A 26,086-nucleotide genomic window follows, 5' to 3' on the forward strand; every position below is an offset into this window, starting at 1 on the left:
GTGTTGACCATTAATATTATTAATTATTAACATAACATCTGTTGTGGCGGGTAATGCTGGCAATTTTGTGTAACTGTATTATAACAGTAAACAAACAAAATGAAACTAACCCTTCTGAACTTCAAATAATCAATACGTTTTCAGATTATCTTGTAAGAATTTCAACTAAAGATTCAAAATTATTCTTTTTGAATGTGATGTGAAATTTAAAAATATATGTCCTGAAATAAATATGAAACACATTTTTAAAATAAAAACTCATTGGCTCCAAACTATTCCAATAAAAAGTCTGAAAATCACAAAAATCTTTTCTTCCCATACAGTTACTTTTAAAATTACATTTTAAATAAAGGTATTACAATTTAAACTACACTAAGTAAATAGTTTAATGAATTTATTCCAGGATCAGATGATGGGATTAAGCTCTTTAACTTAACCCATTACACCCGAAAAGCGTGCACTACTTGTCCTCTGTTCGCAGTTGAGAAATTACTGTTTATTTCATGCTTTTTTCACTAGAATGTGCTCAGATGCTCTCAGTTACAGTTGGTACTGTATTGTTTTCGCAGTAGTAGCCTACAAATAATTTCAGCTGGAACGGTATCAGCTGTTACTGATATGATCTTCACTTTCCGTTTTGTTTGTAATAAATGGCGGTCGGTCGTGTTTGTTGTTTACAGTGGGCGATAATCTCTGTTCTTCAGAACTTGACAGGTTGTTATTAGAAAGTTGCAGTGACAGAGAATATGGTGACAACAATGATTTGTTTGATGATGAATTAGTTTGTGTTTGTCTGCAAGTATTAGTGTATAATCCTGAGCTGTGCGAAGCCTTTGACGAACAAGCTGAATCTTCAGGCAAAAACCTAGACTCATTTCCCTATCAAAATTGATAAACAAAGAAAGTGCATAGTTTGTACGTCAAAAGGCATCTGAAATGAAACTAGGTTTATCTGCAAATGCATGTGCTGTTACATGTAAACAGTGATTGCTTCAAAGTCTACTATACAAAATTGCTCTACTGAAAAAGTGAAAAATGTATATATAGGGATTGTGCAATGAGTGTTTATTCTGTACAAATAAAGTTCAAGTTTTAGTTTTACCTTACTGTTTCTATTTATATTTGTCTTTGGATAATTTTACTTCAGTGTTAAACAACAAAGGTAAATAAAATATTGTAGTATACTATTCAGTAGTTTAGATTTATTTCATTATTTTAGTTCAGTACTTATCAAAATAAATAAATCTCTATAATATTACATAAAAATATATAATGTGTTAAAATAGTACAGTTAACTGTGTACGCGCTGTGACGAAGTGGCCAACTGCCTATCACTGTGAACAACTTCGCCCCTTGTGTGTCACGTGCTAAGGATTTTTGTCTTTAAAAGGCCAAATACATTTTTTATTATTCACTGATAAGCTTCAACTACGATTACATTTATTCTGTTTTTATGCAGTTGATTTTTAAAGTCCTCTGTACTAAACTAAAGTATATTTTATTAAAACTAGTAATTTAAATCAGATGATACATTTAGAAAAGAAGAAATGCTTCTCCAGGAATGCATTGCTTAGAACGCTTGTAGGCAAACTAAAGGCTATGTGCAAATTTCCTCCTCCATAACCTCAGCTCACATTGTTCAAACAACATATATCGGCAGTTGTCACATTTTCTTATTAACAATTCTCCGTCATAACAAAATGCACACAAGTTAACCTAACTTTAACTTTCACTTATAATGAAACCAGTACCAGATCTGTCAGAAAGATTGAGCTCAGGTCAAAAGCTATGTAAAGTTATCGATCTATTTTTAAATTCATGTGCCACAAATAAAACCCTTTAAAACGGTGGAGTAGGTAGTAATGCTTCCTTCAGGTAACACCATAGGATACTGCAATATAATCACCACTTGGACTTGTGATTTTTTTATATTAAATCTTGCTAAACATAAAAGCTACACAATACTTTACCACTCTTTGTCCTTTTCCTTCTTTTCATTTCCATTATGTGATCATATACCACATCTCTGACGATTAGTACATTCTTTAACCACTTCTGCCCTTTTTAATTTTGGTTTGATTAAAGTCTGGTCTTTAAACCAGTACCCATTAAACCCATTCATCTCTAGTGGTCATTTCATTTCCATAGCCCTTCCTAAAAACCTATATACCAATCTACATATGTATAATTTATATATAATAGCATTAAAATTACATGAGAAGACATTAAAAATATAGTGTTAGTATTTAGATTGGATTGAGATGATATTTGATGCAGAGATAAAGAGATGAGGAAGGAAGTTTTCATAGATGCCAGTATCTCAATATACCAGGTGGGCCATAAATCGCTTGACACTAGCAGTTTTTAAGTGTCAATTTAACTATAGTTGTAGCTTGGTACAAAGAACTATATGAGATGTGAAGATATAAAACTCTCAGTAACCTTCACTGTACATAAAGTTGTTTCAAAGTGTGTAGATAAGAGTCCTGATGATTGCATAGAATATTTTATTGTCACATAACATATTTTTATATTATAAGCTTAATGGTTGCATAAAAGACAAGTAACATTGTCAGGTAAAATAAAAATTACATTTAAAATTAAATATGCTACATGCTAGTTAATGTAATAATATTACAATATTGTTACAGTATTTTGTTTTGTAGCTGAAATCAATTACAGCATATTAACACGTTCGCTACCACCATGTTAAGAAAAGTCGTACACCCACAGACCAACCGGCTCAAATACGAGCCGCACGGTTTCTTCCCGTGCACCGGCGTCCCAAATATGCGCCGCTCGGGGCACCTCAAATAGACTGACGTCCCATATTTGCGCCGCTGTTTGCATGCCACTATTATTGCCATGAAAGATCACTGGTCTATTTTAGAGGCTTGATACTTTTGTATTGGTCTATGGGGATGTCTGGCTCACATGTGGGACGCTTGGTCTCTGGATATCTTAAAAATTATGTCCCGCACAGTTGGTAAACTTGTTCATTGCCGCCTACACTGTTCTTGTTGTAAACCTCACACCACGGGCTTCTTTCTTCTGAATTACGGTTGAAGTTATGTTTTGATAGTGTTTAGAAACTATTGTAGAACAAAATGGAACGAAATAAGAAACGTAAGCTTGTGTGTACTGACAGTAAAATAGATCGTGAGCTGAGTAATAGTGACTGTGAATCTGACTCAAGTTCTTTGTTTTCATCGGATGGACAGAGTGGGTACGTTCCGAGCTCTAATAGTAGTGATGATAGTAGTGTAGTAGAACAAAATGAATTGTTTGACATTGAGGCTAATAAAATTGTAAATAACTCCAACATTGTCACTGATGAAACTGAACAGTCTCAAAATAGTTTGGCAGATGACTCTAACGTGCAGTTCGTAACAAATGAAGTTCACAATGCCTACGTTAGTTCAGTTGCTTGTTGGACCAACACAAACAATGTTCCACTATTTCACGAGTTTACAGGTAAAGAAGAAATACACTTACAAACAACAGATCCCGTTGAAGTTTTTGGTGCTATTTTTGACAACGTTCTCCTAGAAAAAATAGTCAGTTGGACAAATAAGAGAGCATCAATCATTCGAGGAAATCCTCTTCCTAAACATGCATCATTGAACGTTTGGGAGGATGTCAATATAGAAGAACTTAAAAAGTTTTTGGGTTTGTGCATGTTGATGGGTAATGTAAACTTACCGTCAATAAAGCACTATTGGTCCAAAGATAGCCTATACGAACATCCTACTTTTGGGCGGACAATGTCCCCTAACCGTTTTGAGTGCATTTTAAGATGCTTACGGTTTTATGATTCAGACACCGACAACACAAGCAACAGAATGCATAAAAATATGGTCCTCTTTAGAGGAAGACTGTCGTTTCGGCAGTATATAAAAAATAAAGCCACAAAATATGGGATAAAACTTTACGAGCTGACTACATCAGAAGGATACATTATAAATATTATAATTTATGAAGGAAAGGGGACTCTGATGGACACAGATAAAGGCCACTCCTTTGAAGTGGTCAAAAAGTTAATGAAGGACCACATTGGCAAAGGCCACATACTTTTTCTTGACAACTTTTACAATAGCGTCGAGTTAGCAGAGTATCTCATGAACAACAAGACCAACATGGGTGGTACTTTGAGGTCAACTAGAGCTGGTAATCCGGAGGTTGTGGTTCAAACAAAGTTGAGAAAAGGAGAGTCTATCAGTCGCCAAAAGGGAGATGTTACAGTTATGAAGTGGCGTGACAAAAGAAATGTGTTAACTATTTCAACATGGAATGGCCCTGAGAATTAAAATACTATCATAATAAGATATGCATGTTTGATTGAAACTTACCCTAAAACCTACAGTAACTGAGCAAATAAATAATGGCTCATATATGGGACGCTTGGTCTATGTTAAGATTTTGATGCTATAGACCGAGCGTCCCACATATGCGCCGCCGTAAAAATTACGCAAATCAGCAATATATCAAATAAGAACAGTACAGACGTACATTTTAGGTTATTTTGTTAAATTATAGCTCAATTCGACAATATTTTATCCTTGGTCTGTGGTTAGTCTCACACCAATTATTCGCGGTCTGTGTAGAACAACTACATTTTGTAACGTTGGTCTGTCACGGTGACCGGAGCGGCGCAAATATGCGCCGCCTGGTAGCGAACGTGTTAAAATTGTTCAGCAAATATTTGTTGTAATACATATTTGTATAGTAAATACTTTTGTTAAAAAGAGTTTTTTAAAATCATTTTGAATTAAGGTTACAAAATTTCAGTTACTCTGCAATGTGAAAAGATTAGGAAGTATGATGGTTAACCTCCACAAACTTTGGGGCTACTTCACATCAAAAGAGAAAACTTCTCTATAGGTATAACCTGTTTCTGTGAGACAAGAGCTGATGGAGAGCTCCCTAAGAATATTTCCAATAATTTGCTATAAAATAAATGTCCACAGTAATGTTCTTGTGATGGACTGATTAGGATTTTTTACAATGACAATCAAAGTTTATAAATTTATGTGGTATATTGGTGTCCAGATTTGAGTTTCTGATGATGATTTCTTTGGAGGTATAATGAATGAGAACATTTCTTTAGGTTAATCCAAGCAAAGCTCTGGGTTACAGCTTGTATGTCACACACATGAAAAAAGCAATAGTAGAAAGACTCGTAGAACCTAAGGAGCAGAACCTTGTATTACACTGTAATAAATATTTTCCCTGATTGAAAAAACAAGGGAATTCTTTTGTTAATATTATAAATTGTGTAAATACATTTCACAACAGGGGATCTTAGACAGAATATTATGATAAACCAGCAATGTTTTACAGGTGTTTACATTCGATTGGTCAGGAGGAGGAAAGGATGTCCGTGCCTGTCCAGCAAGGAACAGAGGCTGGCAAGACAGCTGGACAATCAAGTCAGTAATGGCCAGGTGAGTTGACTTTACTTGATTCCACAAAATGATAAAAATAATTGAAGAATCCACTGCAAAAAAAATTGCTTTCAATTGGTTGAGTCTAATGCTTAAATTGTGAAGATTAAAATTGCACCAATAATGCTCAGGAGCCTAATGTATACTACAATTAGTTTTGTATGGCTAATGTTGTATTTTTGGTTCTACTTGCAAACATTTTGTTTTCAGATTATGATGAGATTATGGTTTCTATATGACAAGATTAAAGTAGAGTGTTTTAAGAAAATGTGTTTATAACAATTTATTCAAGTTTTTAAATTCTTGGTAATATCAGTGTTTTGTCCACATGAAGATTCAGATTTTCTTCAATGTGTTCTGTAATTGAAAGCCAAGTTATGATTTTATTTAGTGATTCAGCTTGTATAAATAAGTGTTTGGCATTTTACACCAAATTTTCAATAAAATATGGAAAAGAATAATAGGTTTCCAAACATTTCTTATCATTATTTGTTAAGAAAACTTGAAACTGTTCATTTTGAGAATTGGTATCTGTACTATCATTGAGGTGTAAAAAACCTAAATTATAATATGGTTAAGCATGTTTGTAAGTAATTAAGAAATCAAAAACATCGTGATAAACACTCCAATGTCATCTTGGCAGCAGAAAAATAGTGTAAAAAAGTGAAGTATATACCTGCTACACAGTAAGGTTTATCAAGCAGTGCAAAAAAAACACTATTTTTCGTGAGACTCACACCAGCAGCACATAATGTTTTACCGTAGCAAGTTGATCTGTCAATTCACTTGGTAATTGATATAAACCATTAATTAAATTATAACATATGAATATAACATCTCAGCTATTCCAACAGTCAGGTTGGGCGATGAACAGATTGATCGGCTGAAAGTCGTCTATCTCAGTCAAGTTTGTTATCATAGTAAACAACCTGTCTCTTTATCTAGTAGACATATTGGTGAACACAAATTCCTTCTCTAGTTATTTGTAAAACTTGTATATTTTTCACAATAAAGAGGTTTTAAAATAAATCCTTTCACCAGAGTCTATAATAACTCTTTTTTTTGTTTACAATTTTAAGTCAATTATAGTATTAACCTTGACATTTTTATGAATTTGTTTGTCTCAGTCACATATTTGATCTTTTACTACATTTTCTTTATTATATAAGGTTAACTACGGTAACTAATTGAATTATTTTTGCAGCAATGAATAATAATAAGCCAGGCATTTGAATTAAAGTACTTTTAGTTTACTTCTTCATAATAATAATAATATATATATATATATATATATTCTTTAAAGAATATGTTTAAGAACCTCTTATATAATACCGATCAAAGTGTCTTATATTGGCAATTTTGGTTGTGCAGTAATTTACACAATCAATTAAAATTTTGTTGGACTGTAAATAAAACCCACAAAAAGTTGAAATTGCTATTTCATATTTATTGTATAACAAAATCTACTGTGATTCCTGCAAAAATAAAAAATACTATTACAAACATTTCTTTAATGGTGAAAATCATTATTCCTCTTACCACTGTTTCTTTTATTAAATTATTTAATTGATAGGAGCTTTTTTCTTAAAACTGTTTATTTTGATAAGCAAAGTAAGGACAGATTAGATATTTTTGTATGAAATAATTGTTGCTATAGTTTCTAATACAGTACACAAAGATAAGCACCATTCAGTAGTTTGTTAATCCAAACAAGTTATTCATATACTCAGTCATCATTTAGGTATTAATTCAACTGAATGGCAAAACAGAAGAGGTGTTGAGTCATAATAAATTGTATTCTATAAAATTAAATGTTTTGTTGGATATTATGTCCCATTGTAATTTGACACCGACCACGAGAAAATAAGCCTCACCAACCTTGCTTCTGTAGTTTGATACACCAAGGCCAAACCTGGTCTGGTTGACCTCTTTCCTTTGTTTGTGTAACAACAAGTAAAATCTTTTGTTTTATCATAAAAATTATATTTTCATTGTGTAATTTTTATTTGTTAAAAAGGTTTTGTTAACTTTAAAGTTAATAAATGTTTGGTATGAGAAAAATAATCTTTTTGGTAATTAAAATATGAAGAATTAAATGTTTAAACTGCTATTTAAACTCTACGGAATAGCTTAAATTAATTGTCCTTATTTTAGAACCCAATTTCTTTTCGTTATAAACATATTTTCCAAACCCATAGAATTCTCTAGAGATAAAATTAGACATCAATTTTAATCTGGCATTACTCATTTATCTGATAGGTTGATATAACTTGCTTGTGTTAAGATTAGGAATTTCATTAGGGCTCAAACCCAATTTGGGAGTATTCCCAAAGCTGACAGTCCCTCACTGTTAGCAAAGCCTATTGGAAAAAATGAATCCTCGTTCTGTCTGTCCCCACAATATGTCAAAACTAAGTAAAATGTAAACTTTAAATTTTGCATGAAGCTACAATCCTATAAAGGCAATATCAACGTTGAAGATGGTGCATCTTTTTCCATGGGACGAAGTAGATGCTCATTTTGTCTTTATTTAGGCCTGAAAAAGGTAGATAACCATATAAGATTACAGTATTGTTACTGGTACAGTTATTTTAACAAACAATAGCTATGTTTGTACATAAAAACACAAACAGACACTAAACTAGACAATATACAACTAGGCAAGATAGGACATGTGCTCATGAAAATCGTTTCCTTTGTGTCCATGGAACATGCCGATGAGAGTAAATGTTGCAATTTAGGAACACAAACACCATGTATTTCATATTCATTGATCCTTACTGTTTTGTAATTACTTAAAATAATTTAGTTAACTAATAATAGTTAAAGGGTTTACTTACCTTTATTTAAAGTAATTTGTGTAACATTTTGGTGTACCATTTGAATTTGCACTTTTTTTTAAGAAACAGTATAAAAGTTAGAAATCATTTACATGGAAAATTAAGAATAGTCATACCAATTATCTTTGCAGTGGTTTCTTCGTTTAGCATCTAAGAATAATTGTTTATTTAAATTTTACATGTTTTTGAAAATGCATTCATTTGCATCTTGATTCCAATGAAACTTGGTGCTGTATTATGCTTTTCATGTCATTCACCTGCCCTACACATCATTTAGCACTTTTTTTGTTTATTCTTGAATGGATTGGGGTTATAAACTCTTGTACTGTGAACTCGAATTGATAATATTATTTGTATGTGAGTTTGCAACAATATTACACTAATACGAGGGGTATTACAAAAATAAGGTTCCCATGATTTTTTAAAATAGACAGTTCTATATTTCTACTTAGTGTTATACATCAATTTAAAACTTAAAAGTAAAGCTATTTTTCCACATAATGACCGTTTCTGTCCAAACACTTTTGTAGACGATGCTCCAATTTTTCTATCCCCATGTTGTAGAATTCTGCCGCCAATCCTTTGAGGAATCGAGTAACCTCTTTCTTGACTTCATCATCGGTACTGAAGCGTTGGCCAACCAAGTGTTCCTTTAATTTTGGGAATAAGTGATAATCACTTGGGGCTAGGTCTGGGCTATAGGGGGGATGGGGCACAACAGCCCAGCCAAAATTTGTCAGCAGTTCTTGAGTTTGACGTGAGACATGAGGTCGAGTGTTGTCATGGAGAAGCCTCACACCATTGGACAATCTTCCTCTCCGGCGGTTCTGGATCGCGCGTCTCAGTTCTAAATCTCAGGAATAAGCAAAGCAAGTTCGTGAATGGTGATTCTCCGATCTTCAAGCAATACTGTCTCAACTTTGCAACAACTCCATGTGAAACTGAAGGCCGTCCATTTCGGTTTTCATCGTGAATTTCCATGCGGCCTTCACTGAATTCTCCATTCCATTCCCGAACGTGTTGAACAGATATGCAGTTTTCCCGATAAACCTCGATTAACTGACGATAAATTTCAGTAGGTGAAATCTGTTTTGCATTTTAAAAAACGTATCACAGCACGAATTTCGCACCTGGCGGTAACAACGATAGGAAGCTCCATCTTCGAAGGCAGCTAGGCCGGCACTGTTGGACGAAGCGAGGCGCGAGTGGTATGGATAGAGAGAGGGAAAGCTGATGAGTAAGACAGTGTTTCCAGATTTCTCCCAACATATCGCATTCTGTCTCGGCGGCATAGGGAACCTTATTTTTCTAATACCCCTTGTATTTGAATGAACACTATGAGCCAGGAGAGCACTTGGGAGTAAAATGGTGTGGTTCTCAGAAGACAGGTGTGATTCACCAGTGTTATATGCACATCTTTCTCATGTTGCTTGATTAACACAAGAAACCATCAAGTAGTGGACTGAGAACTAGTACTTCATCTAATTAATGCAATTTTGATTTTGTATCACATTATTTTGGCTTGTTTGACCCACCAGAGACGTTACAAAACAAATAGTTCAAAAAAGAATATCTATGTCAAAAATTAAGGAGAAATCTACTCAAACCCCCAAGTTATAGATTTCTGTCAAACCATTATAAGAACATTAGTTAACTATTGGGAAAAATGCTTCTATGTTAATAGAAATCATTATCAAACAGTAATCAATCTTATAATAGTACAAATTTATTTTCTTTGAGCAATTTATTTCTTTAATTAATTGCTTTATGAAGCACAATTGCACATAAGCAATGATACATTACCATAGTTTTCAACACTTTCGTGTTGTTTTTTATTTATCTAAAATTTTGTATTTTACAATATTTTGTAATGGGTTTTACTTGGCACTCATTCCAACTTAAAACAAAGGTAACATGAAAAACAACATGTTATAAGATTAGTGTTTCAAGCAACATAATATTTGAAATATTTGTATAATATTTGAAAATAATAATTAAGACTGTGTTGTGTTTGTATTTTCCAGTTTTTTTAATCACTATGTTCTTAATTTGAATTTTCTACTGAGCTTTAAAACCAAACCATTCAAGAAATGTTTATTTTTTACTTTGCAAATCAACTTATATTTATGTTTGCACATGCTTTTTTTACCCTTAGCGGTCGATTTCTTCTATTACATTCAGTCATTCTTACTCAGCTAATACTAACAAATTTTTGCAATCTAAGTATGTTCCATAAAAAATTATTTCCAGAAAATAATTAGTAATGATTTTGATTAATTACCTATAGTTGCTCTAATACAAATGTATAATCTGTTGAATAATTTAAAAGTCCATTGTGGCTACAATGGTATTGATCGACACAAGGTTGAAATTTACATGTAATAATACTCTCCTTATTCAGATTTAAGAATAAAATTACAGTTAAGCTTTTTCAGTTATAATTCATAACACATGATCACACGCACCCATAGCAAATTGTTGCATCTTTTTAATATTATACGCAGATATTTTGTTTTTCGTCAAAGAAGGATAGGTGACTAGGTAATCATTATTCAACTATCCCTCTGCGTGATTTTGGACCGGACTTGCCACTGATGGGCCTCAGGGGCATACAGTGCCTTCCTAAACTCAAACACTACATCGATTGTGAGCAGTTTAATAATGCAGGTGTCATCGCATTTTGACCATTAGCAATGTGCAGATGTATGTGCAAATTTAAAAAATATTCAATGCTATTCAATTATGTGGGGTTCAGAAATCTGTTGTAAAAAATCACAGAAATAAATAAGCCAATGTGCTTGCATGTTACTACTCAATTCTTTCGCTAAGTTTTGAATGTTATTTAAATTACTAAAGAAAATTACAACTAAACATTATCCAACCCAAAGTTTGTTTAGTAATAGAATGATATTTTATTGTAATTTATAGTCATTATAGTTGACCCTTTGCAATCAGGAGACCACTGAAGTGGCCAAACCTTATTTTTCACTCATTTCGAATGAAGTGTCACCACTTGACACTTGTGTAACCATGTACGTCAATTTTACTCGGATTTAAATGGCAGTATTTCATCTTCGGCTCTTTAAATGATTTGAGATTTGGCTTCAGTTTTTCTGAAAATTCAATACTGGTTGATGAGAGCTTCTCCTCCACACACTCTTAAGAAATGTACTCCATGACGGTTTTTTCATTGTGTCAGCCAACCACACATAAACCACAGCCACAATGTATCATCTACCAGTTCGTGTTTTGATTTTTATAAGGCAGATCAAGTTGTCAGAACATTTTCTGTTTCAAATTGTATACAAAAAGCCTCAATGTATTGTCTGTTACAGTAGTTTTACCCACATTGAACTCCCTACAAATTGTTTTTTAAAAAATTTATTTTTTAAATTAATTTTCATCTAATAACAAATCCAATTTTACTCTGATGCAATTAATTGTATTACTATAAGCAATTGAAATAGCTCAACCGTACTAACAACTTGAATAAGCATTTTCCAAAAAGTAATTTTTCCTGTTGTATAACTATTTCTCCGTGAGAGTCATGTGGAAATCACCGCTTCCGCTCATATCCATTTTTGTTATGATTTATCACCTCCCTTCATCTCTCTCGCCCCCGCCAGATCCTCACTCTGAATCCTTCGACCGATCTGTTGGTGGCTGCCCAGTATGGACCAGTGTCGGAGATCTCCTATCTGCCACCACAGCATGATGCTGAGGAAACCAGGAAACTGATGGCTAGTGACAATAAGGAGTGGTGAGTTTGTACCTTTAAATTGTAAGAGATCACAACATTCCTTATGGAGATCAAAATAATATTAACATGCAAAATGAGCAACACACTGTAGTTTACGCATATGTTTGAAACCTGTAATATTTTTTGTGTAGCAATATTAGCAATTTGGGTAGTCGTCTCATTCCTTTCCAAATATTTTGAAATTTTACCCTGGCACCCATGGGGGGTTCTTACTCAGCATTTTTTCTTCCTTGCATATAAATAACATGCCCTTAGTGTTAAATGTGAAATTACCAGTAACACAATTAACTCAAATTTTCCAGAGCTCAAGTTGTCATGTAATCACTAGAATAAGTATGTTTTTCTTTTGAATAAAATCATCTTTTACAATTATCAAATTCCAATGTGTTGAAATATTCTCACATGCAACCTCTCCTGTAATTGTAGTATTCATGCAACTTTTTACAAAGTAGTTATTGTAGGATAGGTTGAAATTTACAGTCTCTAAAGAGGGTTCTTACATAACTGTACTGCAAATTATTTCTCAAATAAAGAAAATTATAAATGATTACAAACAGTAATTCTGAGTAATTTGCCATAAGGCTACCTCCTATATTCAGAAATAGATTTGATCTCTCATAAGATTATGAAACATACAAAGTTTTCAGCCATAAAACCTTTTTATGATTTTAAGGGTTGTCTTAATTACTACTGGAGAAATATGTGTGTTTAATGAGAAAAATATTATTTTTATTTCAAACTTAAAACTAGTTATAACTATATACATAACCAATTATTCTTTACAAAGTTGAGTTTTACGATCATTGTTCAAGAAAGATACCTTCTTGTAGAAAGAAATGAACAATCAAATATTTTGAGTGAATAAGTTAGTTAATGATGTGTCAAAGGTGAACCATAAATTCACCAAATCTTAAAGTAAATCAATTCGCAGATGATATCTGGTCAAAAGTACGCCTATATTCATGCATCACTGCACTTTCGCTACTCAGTGGTAAACAAACAGGTATTTGCTAGTTTCTCGTAATTATGTTTATCTCTTAATTTGTATAGAAGTATAAATATATGTCCCCTGTAAGAATACATGTATGTTTATGTCTTAACATGTTTTATTATGACTAAGAGTAGTTTGAACTGACTGCTCCTACTGCCAGATTTGCTTTAACAGTAATAAAGAGCCATTTTAGCGCATTATATTTACAGTTACAGATAATACAGGAATCTGTATCAAATTGAGAAGGGGACAAAACATTTGGTATTAGAATTGAACTTTTGTGGTATCGGTTCATCGCTAGTTTTTTACATAGAAAATGTGCTATATTGCATAGGACAACTAATCTTTTACAGGTAAGATATTGTTGTGCAATGCTGTATTTAATTTAGTAGTTTTTATTATATATTTTCTTAACACCTTCACCAGTGATATACAGACTTAAGGACAACCAGGATAGTAGTATTGTGTGTCTACTGCAGTCAATGTGTTAACTGTAAATAACTTCCTTCATATTTAACATGTTAATAATAAAGTGACATGATCATAAAATTTAAACAGATAAAATATTAATAAATGTTAAGATGAGTAAAAATTAATTTATTACACGTGAATCTGTATAAGCTAATACTAATTGGAAGTAATTTCTTAAATAAATATCGCAGAATAGTATTTTTTTAACATATGGCATGCCATAGTAACTATGTCATTATCATATTAAAAACCACAAAAAATAATGTATTTTAACTATTGAAATTGTGTTACGCCCTGTCAGTCTGTGAAAGCAAAACAGAACCAGAGAAATGTTACAAACTGAGTGTACTTGGCCTACTAAATTAACTATACAGGAAGTCCCAATGTGCATGTTCAACACATGTTAATATTGTATAAGCCTACTCTTAATTCAGTCTATTTTGGTTCTAGATCAATTCAATCCACGTGTTCCTTCGTTTTATTGTCATTCAGTAAATGCATTAATCCTTCTAAAAAGGAATTACAACAAGTTGTAACATTGTTGTGTTGCCCGAGTTTTGTGTTGGAGAAAATTAGAAGCTTGCACATTCTCTAAGTTGTATTGTATTTCCATCCATACTAAGGGAACCTTAAGAGTATGACTCATTTTCTATTAATTTGTTAATTGTAAAAATAAAGTTTCAAATTTTTGTGTTCATTAGAATTTTTAATCATTTTTATATTTTTATTTATTTTTTCCCCATTTTTCCAAAATAAAACGAGTGTGTAAAAAAAGTCCAATAGGAACCTCTAAATAGACACAAAAATACAAAGCTAACAAATTTGTATAAAACATTTTATAGTTAATAACTGATCTAAAAATTAAGTCATTTGATTTTAAATCAGAAATATTTGTTATTCATCACGATAATTATTGCAAATGCAAGTATTTGAGTTGTGTCCATCACGCAGCTTGAAGTTTAGAAAGATTTATTGGTTAGAAAATAACCGACACCTACTTGTAGAAATAGGGAATTTTTTCCTACAGCAAAATAAAAAGTTTGTTTTTATAATAATTTATTTACAACGTTGTGAATTTGTAAATTATAATTAATTTTCATACCAAATATTAACACTTTGGCTATCAATCTGTTCAATACTTATAATCAATTATGTAAACAACAATAATTTTATTGTAATTTTTTATTTTTATTAAATGCTTGACTAGGTTTTTTTTTATTTTATCTTCTTATCTCGCATCAGTTAATTAAGTTAAAAACTAAATGTAAGTATGTGGTGTTTTTGTTTGTAAATTAACTAACTTATCATGTTTTGTTTACCTCACACTATTTCTTTAAATTATCACTAACAAATGTTACACAAACACAAACCAGGCAAGTAAATTGAAAACATCCTTAGTGCAAATGCGTGTCAAATAATCTGATTCTTCAATAATATAACTAATTTATAAATAGTTTTGAAATTGATATTATATTTAGTGTTGTGGTATTTCCAGTTGACTCAAAAATAACTCATATTTATTTAAAACCAATAAAAATAGCTGATGATGCTTGTTTATTTTACCTATTAACCAATATCAAATAACAAGTTGGTGACAGTTTATTTTGTTGTGTTGTCTAACATGTAACTAACTGCTTGTGTGGACTGTCGTGTTATTAGCACTGACGAGAGCGAGCGAATGCTGGAGTCGGATCCTAGGATCGTCCTGAGGCCCCTGAGCCATGCAGAGGACGCCTAAGTTGTGCAGGTAAAACCAGTCTCAAAAAGCTGACCAGCCTAACCTAAGTGAAAAGGTAGAAATTGCCACATTAAGTCATATTTGTTTCAGGGAAGTGTAGGATTTCTATATAGATGCTCATTTCCATCCTTTTTCCCAAAATATATAGTTTATAGAACTATAAGGTATTTGTGAAAAATGTGTAATATTTAATTTTTGTCTTGTATTAAATTTGTACGTCATTTGAAATTGATAGTTAAATGAAGATCGTATTGTTCATAACACCTTAAGCTGTTTACTAATAAATTGCAAGATATAAGAAAGGTTTGAGGCTTCTACGAACACAAGTATTGTTATAAATTAATGAAATGAATATTTATTGTTCACATTACAACTTTTATGTTCTGTAAAATAGTGGCTAATGTGAAAGAACCATAGACTATACCATAGACCATAGAACTATTGCAGTTAGTTTCATAACATTATCAGATTGCTGACAAGTCCTTCATCTCAATAAGAGACAAGTACTACTATTCATTGCCACTTAGTGCTGTCTGTACACGTTAACAGTCATAACTACTCATTACAAGCTGTGATGACTATAAACATGATGCATTCCGACCTTAGCCCTTACATCACCTTGGTTTTACATTTTCTTGTACACGCCTGTCTAGTACGTAATACAGTACATAACTACTATCGTTACCATAAAGATTCTTTAATGTTGCTTGACGATAAGAATTCTTTTCTAAGTACATGCTATTATTCGTTGCTTCATTGTATTCCTGTGATTTCATATGCCTAAAAAGTTTAATTTTAACAATTTATAAAGATAATTTGATTAAAATTATGCACAAAACTTATAATATTATTTAATTATCCAGAGTATTTAAGAGGATGATAACTAAAAGAGTGTAACTAAGAGGCCAGTTATTATTGAAATTATTAAAGTGATGATGATCCTAGGTATGATCAAAAGGATGATAACCAATCAGGTAATTTAGGGAATGGTGACCATGAAGGTATTTAAAGTGATCAACCTTTCATAGGGATGACTGAGTAGATGATAACCATGGGTGTAATTAAGAGGACAATGACAATAGAGGTAATTAAAGTGATAGTCATCCTAGGGATGAATAATGTAACTATAAATACTGGGCTAGTTCGGAGGATGATGATCATGGATAAAGGTAATTTAGCAGACAATGACAATGTAATTGAGGCAATATAAGTGATGATGATCCTATTTTTAACATGAGACTACACAGATGTTGTAGATGATCCTAGTATTAACACTAGACCATACACAAAGTGATGATGATTCTAGTGTTAACATCAGACTACACACATATTGTAGATGATCCTAGTATTAACACTAGACCATACACATAGTGATGATGATCCTATTGTTAACATCAGACTACACACATATTGTAGATGATCCTAGTATTAACACTAGACCATTACCATATAACAGCTGACGTGATTGTTTGCTCGGAAATGTGTCTGTGATTTTCGTTAATTTACCTGTGTTTCTGGCTGCCGTAATCCACTTTACTCATCGAACTTCACACTATCTCATAGCAGTGAGTATCGTGTATTTATGTGAACACCCCACCATCTTCCAAATCCGTTGCTAAACGCATTTTAATAAACCAACTTTTGTATGTAATAAACAAAACATCTAACGAACCTGTCAACAAACATCTGTGTATACATGCTAATGACGTCATCCATAGAGGAACCTACGCTGCGCGACTTCTCATCCACAGCCTTCTGAATCACACAGCGTCTTCAGTGTCATCACTATAAACATTTTTTATAATCTGGCTTTCTCGGCGGTGGACTGAGCAGCTGTTGAGGAAGTTCTGGATTTGCATCGTTCAAATACACACCCGTCCTTTATTATTGGAAACGTCTGTTTATTTTCCCAGTAAAATGGCTAGTACTGCAACCACCTGTAAAGTTTGTATGAAACAGGTTCTAGATTCGGAGGAGGGGATCGCATGCAAATCAAAAATGCAGCCGCTGGTTTCATCGAGCTTGCGTAAATATGTCAAAAGGCTGACTATACCCAATTCTGCAAAGATTACGAACAAGAGATGGCTTTGTAACCGAGTGGACTGCGTGCCATTTCTTGAGGATCCTATCGTAGTTTTGACATCTAGTCTTAATAGCTCATGAATAAGATTGATAGTTGGTCCGATCAAATAGGAAAAATAACAGAAGTCACAGAGGGCATCGGGGAAATAAAAACAGATATTGGACTTATCAAAAAACAGATTTCTATGCTTGAACCGCGAGTCTCAGCGAACGAAGCAAAAATAGACAATTTAATATCTGCAGTGGAATCTATTAAAGAAAATTAAATCAAACAACCCTGAGTCTATCATCAGTGAAGTTCAATGATCGATCCCAGCGTGCCAAAAATGCTATTATACAACGGAATTCCAGAGCCTAATGGCAGGGATGCAAGGGCAAGGGTTGAACCAAGATAACGGATCAGTTTAATTCTATTTTTCAGTCCCTTAATTTATCTAACCTTCAAGTGACCAAAGTAATCAGGATTGGGAAGCAGTCGCCAGATAAATCACGCCCAGTTAAAGTAGCATTCAAGGACGCAAAAGATGCCATTTCCTTTTTTAAAAATTTCCATCCAGACTCCTGTAAAGAAATCTTCCCAGGTTGCAAAATTGATGTATCCCCGCGATCGCACGCAAATGGAAAGGTCTTATTTGGCTGAACTCAGAAAACACTCTCGACACTAGATCAAAGGCTGGTGAAAGAAACCTCACCATAAAATATCAGAATGGAACCCCTAAAATTGTGCAATCCTCAAAAAACTAGCTTCGATCAATAGACATCTCTTAGCTTATTACCAAAACGCTAATGGTTTTAAGAAGCAAACTGGAAGAACTAAAATTATCCATAGCCACATCCAAATTTGATTTGATAATTATCACTGAAACAAATCTCTCCGATGACATACATGATGTCGAAATATCTCCTAGTAACTATACCTCTTATCGTTGCGACAGATCGCATTTAACCAGCTCCAAATCCTGTAAGGGTGGAGTCATGGTTGCTATTAAAAAACAACATTGCATCAACCCGGCTATTGTCTGGTGTGAGCAATATTGAGCATTTGCTGGTAAAGATTGAGCCCTTTAAGGGCATTTCCTGGCTCCTAGTAGTTTGCTATATCCCTCCTCAACAGCATGTGTCCAGTTACAACAGTCTTCTATCGTCCATTGAAGAGGTGTCTACAGAACATGAATTCCACGAAATTATTGTAATCGGGGATTTCAACTTACCCGGTGTGGATTGGGCAGATCCTCTAAATTGTGTTCACACTCCTGCCTCCAGAGTGATGCTATCTCTCATGGAGCTATACGACCTTCAACAAGTTAATTCTATTTACAACGGAAGAGGAGTCCTGTTGGATCTAGTTTTATGCACAAATAAAAAACCACTATCGTATCTCTAGAAATTGATGCGCTTCTGCCTGCGGAGGAGAGGCACCACCCTCCACTGTCCATTATCTTGCACTGCAGCAACAGAAACACCAGGGGTTGCACCACCAAACACTTTAAGCCTGACTTTAAAAGATGCAATCTTTGGGAAACTTACAATTCCCTCTCAGTCGTAGACTTCACAGCCGTCCTGAATTCCACTGATCTCAATGAAGCAACCGAAAAAATTCCTTTCTACGATCGCTGAAGCAGTCAGGCTGAACTCACCATTGAGAAGAGTTGGTGTCTCACCATTTCCCAGATGGTTCTCTGCCGAAACAAAAGATCTGGTAATTGCAAAAAAAACTCTACACAGACAGTATAAGGAGCGACCGACAGCCTGCAATTACCTTCGTTTCTCCAATATGAGAGCGTCTTGTAAGTTATCTGCGAAGAGAGAGACTACCGTCAGTACTTAGACAAAGTGGATCAGGGAGTATCCGTGAACCTTCGTTTCTTCTGGAGCCACGTTAACGCTATTAGAAACTCTTCCTCGCTGCCCTCACGCATGTTTTACAACGACATCGAATCAAAGGAACCTCAAGGGATGTGCGAAACTGTTCAGGGATTTTTTCTCCTCAGTGTATACGAAGCCCACGGAGATATTTATACTGTTAGTGGTGACCACTTTGGAAACTCCATTTTTTCAAGAATCTCACACCAAGAAGTATTGAGCAAGCTGAGGAAGCTCGATGAGACCAAAGGATGGGGTCCTGATGAAATTCCCCCGATGGTTTTGAAACATTGCAGTGGTCTGTTGGCGGGGACCAATTTGTGATCTATTCAATGCGTCACTGTCATCTGGTGTCTTCCCAGAATCTTTAAAATTAGCCTACGTTGTTCCCCTCACAAAAATGGGGCCATTGAAGATGTTGCTAACTATAGACCAATCTCGATTTTGCCAGCTATTGCCAAAGTTTTTGAGGACCTCTTTCTTGACCGTATAAAGCATAAACTGGCTGGCTTAATCTGCCCACAGCAGCATGGTTTCATGAGTGGGAGGTCTACTGTGTCGAACTTAACGTTATTTTCAGTCCAAAATACATGAAGCCTTCACCGTCAATAATCAGTTAGATGCCATATATCTGGATTTCTCCAAGGCTTTCGACACAGTAGACCACACACTACTTTTGAGAAAATTGCTTTGATCAAGGATTTGGAAGCACGGAAATTAAGTGGCTGACAAGCTACCTCTCAAACCGGCGTTCATTCATCAAGTTTGCTTCGGCCCACTTCATCAGAATTCATTTCATACTCTGGAGTTTCCCCAAGGATCGCTGTTGGGACCTATCTCTTTTCACTCTTCATAAAATGACCTTCCTGAGGCTCTACAATGCGACTCACTTCTGTTTGCTGATGATGTGAAACTGTTTTCCATCGTATCCACTGAAGAGGACTGCCTACGAATCCAGGAAGATCTTTTGTGCGATCGACCGCTGGTGCGAAGAGAAACAAAATGAAACTCAACACTAAGAAATGCCAAGTGATGACCTTCCATCGGAATCTCTCCCCCGTTGTCCATGAGTACAATATACGCAGGGAGCCCTTAACTCGTGTACTGCAGGTAAAAGATCTTGGTATTACATTAGTACCTTCACTGAATCCTGAGTTGCATGTGCGAAACATTTGCAGCAGAGCAAACAAAAATGCTTGGATTTGTCTCCCGATTCTCAAAAGGCTTAAGTGACACGGCTTTAAAAAACGTTGTATTGTGCTTTGGTACGCCCAAATCCTTGAATATGGCTCTCCAGTGTGGAACCCCCACCAGAAGTTTCTCATAGATGAACTAGAGACTATTCAAAGAAGATTTATTCGAATAGTGGGTGTCAGGAGTGGTCTTCTCTATCGTCAGGTTCCCATCGGGGAAGTGTCTCGTGATCTGGGACTCCTGACTCTTGCGGATCGCAGATTCTCCGCTGACGTTGTACTGCTGTCAAAGATCCTTAACGGCAAGATCGACTGTCCCGATATGCTGAGCCAGATCCTCTTCAGGGCCCCTTCAGCCACTCGCTCCAGAGAACCTGTTCGCTAGGCAGCAACATCGCAACCAAACTACGCAGCAAACGATACGATGTACCGACTTCAGAGTTCTGTAATAACGTCGCCGACATCGTTGACTTTTTTGTGGACAGTAATACCAGTGCTCAAGAGGAAGATCGCCGATCTGCATGAGTTATCTGCCTAGGAGTTGCACAATGAGGGAAGACATTCGTTCTTACACTTTATCTGTACGTCTCTCATTGCTGTTATTTATATATTGTGTCTTGTTATTTCTTGTCTAATCTTGTTTATTCTCATTGTTTCGTGCTAATTTATTGCTGTTATTGTTCGTTGTTTTCCATAGTTCAAATCACGGTACACTAATAATTAATTACGTTATTGTCATTCATAGTTTATATCCGTTTCGTCACTTAAATAGTTTATTAATCGTTATTGCTCTATTTGTCACTGTGGTTGTTTACTTTCATTGTTTTAATTATTATGTTCAAAACTGTAAAAATGGAGATGTCCGTTGAAATGTAAAATAAAATAAAATAAAATAAAAAAATAAAATAAAATAAAATAAAAAAATAAAAATAAAAATTAAAGACCATACACAAAGTGATGATGATTCTAGTGTTAACATCAGACTACACACATATTGTAGATGATCCTAGTATTAACACTAGACCATACACATAGTGATGATGATCCTATTGTTAACATCAGACTACACACATATTTTAGATGATCCTAGTATTAACACTAGACCATACACATAGTGATGATGATCCTAGTGTTAACATCATACTACACACATATTGTAGATGATCCTAGTATTAACACTAGACCATACACATAGTGATGATGATCCTATTGTTAACATCAGACTACACTTATTGTAGATGATCCTAGTATTAACACTACACACATAGTGATGATGATCCTATTGTTAACATCAGACTACACACGATGAACACATCATGTTAACATACACACATATTTTAGATGATTAGACCATACACATAGTGATGATGATCCTAGTTAACATCAGACTACACACATATTGTAGATGATCCTAGTATTAACACTAGACCATACACATAGTGATGATGATCCTATTGTTAACATCAGACTACACACATATTGTAGATGATCCTAGTATTAACACTAGACCATACACATAGTGATGATGATCCTATTGTTAACATCAGACTACACACATATTGTAGATGATCCTAGTATTAACACTAGACCATACACATAGTGATGATGATCCTATTGTTAACATCGGACTACACACATACTGTAGATGATCCTAGTATTAACACCAGACAAACACATAGTGATGATGATCCTAGTGTTAACATGAGACCGTATGTATATGTTTTTGTACTATATGTACATGCACAGTGGGGATTACCTCAATTTGATCATCGTGCACGATAGATTTATTATTTATGAATAGATATTCTTAATTGTTTTGTTTTAGGTTGATTTTGTGTAAATCTATAACATTTTGTAAGACCATTCAGTAAAAGAGGAGCTTGGTAAATCTAGGTATTGTAATTTGCAGGGATTCCCTGTTTGTTTGTTTGTTTTTTTTTTTTTTTTTTCGTTTATTTTGGTGATAATTTAAAAACGTATATGAACTTCAACTTATTTTGCTGTTATGGGAATACAATTTATTTTACATGCTTGATATAATAAATTCAGATCGTTAATGTGTCTCTGAAACAATGCTATCAATCAATGTTTATTTGCTAATGTCATTTTCTTAATTTCCCATTGAATGCCCTTTGCACTTTAAAGACATATGTCCTTGCATATCCTTTTGTTGCACAAAGTACGTGTTTTTGTTTTTCGTTCTTCTTTGATGGCCAACGTCACAAACAGCCTTCACTTACATCAGCCAGTCGTTGCTGGGGATTTTGGTATTCCAGAGTCATGATTTCACAGATTTGTGACTTTACCATGAATGGGATACTGGATCATAAACTCACCTTGCCATGTGGTCCAACAAAAGATTTCACCCAAGTGTTGACAAATATACACTGTGGAGATCTTTCTTTCTCAAGTATTAAGCTTGAAAATTATGTATGCATTTACTCCGCCTACATTTAGCAAGAAGTAAAGCAGAGCTAGTGGTCTCCTGCTTGAGTTCCATCATACAGAATATTTCTTCTATAAACCATCATTCATGTCTACCCCATATGTAGTAGAGTTATACAGGGTGGAAAAAAAGTATGGAAACGCTTTCACTAATTTTGTATGGCTTCACTTATACAAATTAAATTTTGTACATCACCACTTGTATTAAGAACCTAGTTTTTGAGACCAGTGGGGACATTTTATCTTTTCAGGGGGACGGCCCGTGAGGAGTCGGACGAAAATCTTAAATGTAAGCATAGGCCGAGTTTGGTATCAAATTAAAGGTCTAGTAAAGAGAAACTCATTACCGCAAACCGCACTTAAAAAGGTTGACCCTATCCAGAGTACGGGCCGTATGAATTTCATGACAAAGAAATTTAGTAATTTTGTCTTGTGAAGTAACTAATTTACTTTCAGTAGTATGTTTTATGTCGGTTATGTAAATTTGAAAAACAATTTCCAACAAAAAATTATTTTTTTTACCTCTACATTTGTTGGATAACAGTAAATAGGGGTTTTCCTGTCTTGTCTTCAAGAAACTGAGAGTATTCAATAATACCACCATAACTCCTTATCAACATGAGGTCAAGGTCCAGTCCCTCCAGCCCTTTTATCTCAGGCAAACATAAACTGGTTTAGGCAATACAAACAGTACTGTCACAGCAAAACTCCACAGTTTTGTATTTTTAATATCAGCTTGGTTTTTAGTCTACGTTATAATAAAGTTGAAAGTCTTCACTAGAAGGTACTGCGATAGTTATACATTTTTTTACTTAAGTGTTTACATTTTATTCTACTAGTTTTAAAAGCAATGTCACTTAGTGAGTTTGAGAGAATCACGCTGCTTATGATGCGTGGGTATGGATATCTAGTTCGTCCCTATGAAGAAACAGCGCATTTGTTTAATGACGCTTTTCTTGATAGACCCCCAATTAGTAAGTCAACAGTGTTTAAGACAGTAAAAAGATTTGAAGAAACTAGAACAGTCAAAGATCGCGAAAGAAGTGGCAGGCCTAAATCGGCTACAAATGAACAAAAACCTTTGGATGTACTCCAAACATTTGTTGAAAATCCCAGCACCTCGGCCAGAGTGGCTGCAGAAGATCTTGATATGAGCCATACCTCAGTGTTGAATGTTTTACACAAAAACAAGCATAACCCTTTTAAAGTAACCCTAACCCAAGAACTTGCAGAGGATGATTTTGATCGAAGGACTGAATTTTGCGAAATAATGATGAGAAAGTGTGACAAAATTCAAAAATTTTTAAGTTCGATATTGTTTTCAGATGAAGCTACATTCTTTGTTAATGGACAAGTTAAAATAGGCATAATTGCCGTTACTGGGCCGACCATAATCCACACTGGATGATAGAAGGCCACACACAAAGGCCTCAGAAAGTGAATATGTGGGCTGGAATAATAAACAATAACATTGTAGGACCGTTTGTGATAGATGGAAATCTAACAGGCGAAATTTATTTCAATATGTTGACAAATAACATTTTGACAGCAGTGCGTGCTCTTCTTGGGGCAAATTTTAATGCAGTATGGTTTCAGCAAGATGGAGCACCGCCCCATTACTGTTTGCGGGTGCGCAATCTGTTAGATGAAGTGTTTCCTAACCGTTGGATTGGTCGCAGGGGTACCGTTGAGTGGCCGGCTAGATCACCGGATCTTAATCCACTAGATTTCTTTTTGTGGGGCTTCTTAAAAGATAATGTGTATAAAACTAAACCAGCCAACATTGAGGAGCTGGCAAATCGTTTATTAGAAGAAGCAAGAAGAATTACACCCGAGATGCTTCAAATTGTGACTGCAGTAGGTTTTTATAATAGACTAGCTCATTGCCAACAAGTGTTCGGAGAGCAGTTTGAGCACCTCATTTAAAAGGTATGGTTATTTTTTGTAATACATAGATAATTTTTAATTTAATTCTTTTGGATAATTGTGTTCCATAAAGTGTCATTTTCAGTCAGAACAGTTTACTTGAGACTGTGAAATTGCGGAGAAATAATAATTAATCAAACGTTACTTATGAAATTCAAACGGCCCGTACTCTGGATAGGGTCAACCTTTTTAAGTGCGGTTTGCGGTAATGAGTTTCTCTTTACTAGACCTTTAATTTGATACCAAACCCGGCCTATGCTTACATTTAAGATTTTCGTCCGACTCCTCACGGGCCGTCCCCCTGAAAAGATAAAATGTCCCCACTGGTCTCAAAAACTAGGTTCTTAATACAAGTGGTGATGTACAAAATTTAATTTGTATAAGTGAAGCCATACAAAATTAGTGAAAGCGTTTCCATACTTTTTTTCCACCCTGTAGAATGTTACTATTTCTAGCGTACAAGAATTACCTGTGTCCTCGTCAATAATGTCCTAGTGATGCATACTTGACAGTACAGCACAATTTTGGACTTTTTACACTGATAAGAAACCACAGTCAAATTTAATTTAACTTGAAAATGAAACTGTACAATGTACAACTGGTATTTGAAACTAGGATGGCTAGCAGTTCCAGTTTGTTCTTATGTGAAGTTCCCACTATCGGTAGCCACTTCTTAAGTAGTTCATCAATCAATGAAATTGATGTGAAGAAATTATCAGATGTACCATTACGTCTGAAGGACCTCTGAAGTTTCACAACGTCTCATCTGCAGTTACAAAACACTGTGACTGCCGTTAGACAGACAGTGTTCTACCAATCATTGAATAGCTCTCTTATGCAGTAATTCAGATTCAGATTCTTTATTAGTTATTAAGTAAAACAAATTAATGTCTTATTGCTAATGGTAACTTGTTAAAAAAAGTGTATTGTTGAAATTTAAAACTATTATGAATCTTATTCAACCTAAGATTTGGGATTGCTAAATTAAGGCATTGTGTGGTCTCATAACTTGAAAAAACAGTGGTTATTAAACATAATTAAATGTTCTTTAACATGTTCTAAAATCTGGTCAAAAAATATTGCAGCTTTTGTTTTTTTGCAAAAACTATTTAACTTATTTATTCATTAATATCAATTTTTCCCTTCATAGTAATTCCCATTAGATATTATACACTTGTGCCAATGTTCTTTTTGTGCTTCTCCTTCGATGCTGTCTTTATCTTGCCAATTATAGTGCAGCATCATCCTTTCATGGGTTTCTTCAGTTGTGGGAACAAGAGAAAGTCACAGGAGGCCAGATCTGGGGAATTACTTTACAAGAGTTGGAAGCTGA

At 34.4% G+C, this 26,086-nt stretch overlaps 1 protein-coding gene across 4 annotated transcripts in view; it reads left to right on the forward strand.

Annotated features, from left to right (window-relative positions):
• Window positions 1–26,086, forward strand: part of LOC124354008 — a 66,538-nt gene that overhangs the window by 32,044 nt on the left and 8,408 nt on the right. Inside the window, exons 4-6 of one of the 4 annotated variants that reach the window (XM_046804126.1) lie at window positions 5,341–5,444; window positions 11,911–12,044; window positions 15,166–15,253. In XM_046804126.1, the coding sequence (XP_046660082.1) occupies window positions 5,341–5,444; window positions 11,911–12,044; window positions 15,166–15,244 (317 nt within the window). In that variant the 3' untranslated portion in view covers window positions 15,245–15,253. The remainder of the gene's footprint in view (window positions 1–5,340; window positions 5,445–11,910; window positions 12,045–15,165; window positions 15,254–26,086) is intronic. The other 3 variants (XM_046804127.1, XM_046804124.1, XM_046804125.1) reach the window with 3 other exon arrangements.

The sequence above is a fragment of the Homalodisca vitripennis genome, chromosome 2 (assembly GCF_021130785.1).
Source record: "Homalodisca vitripennis isolate AUS2020 chromosome 2, UT_GWSS_2.1, whole genome shotgun sequence".
In the NCBI taxonomy this organism is placed as follows: domain Eukaryota; kingdom Metazoa; phylum Arthropoda; class Insecta; order Hemiptera; family Cicadellidae; genus Homalodisca; species Homalodisca vitripennis.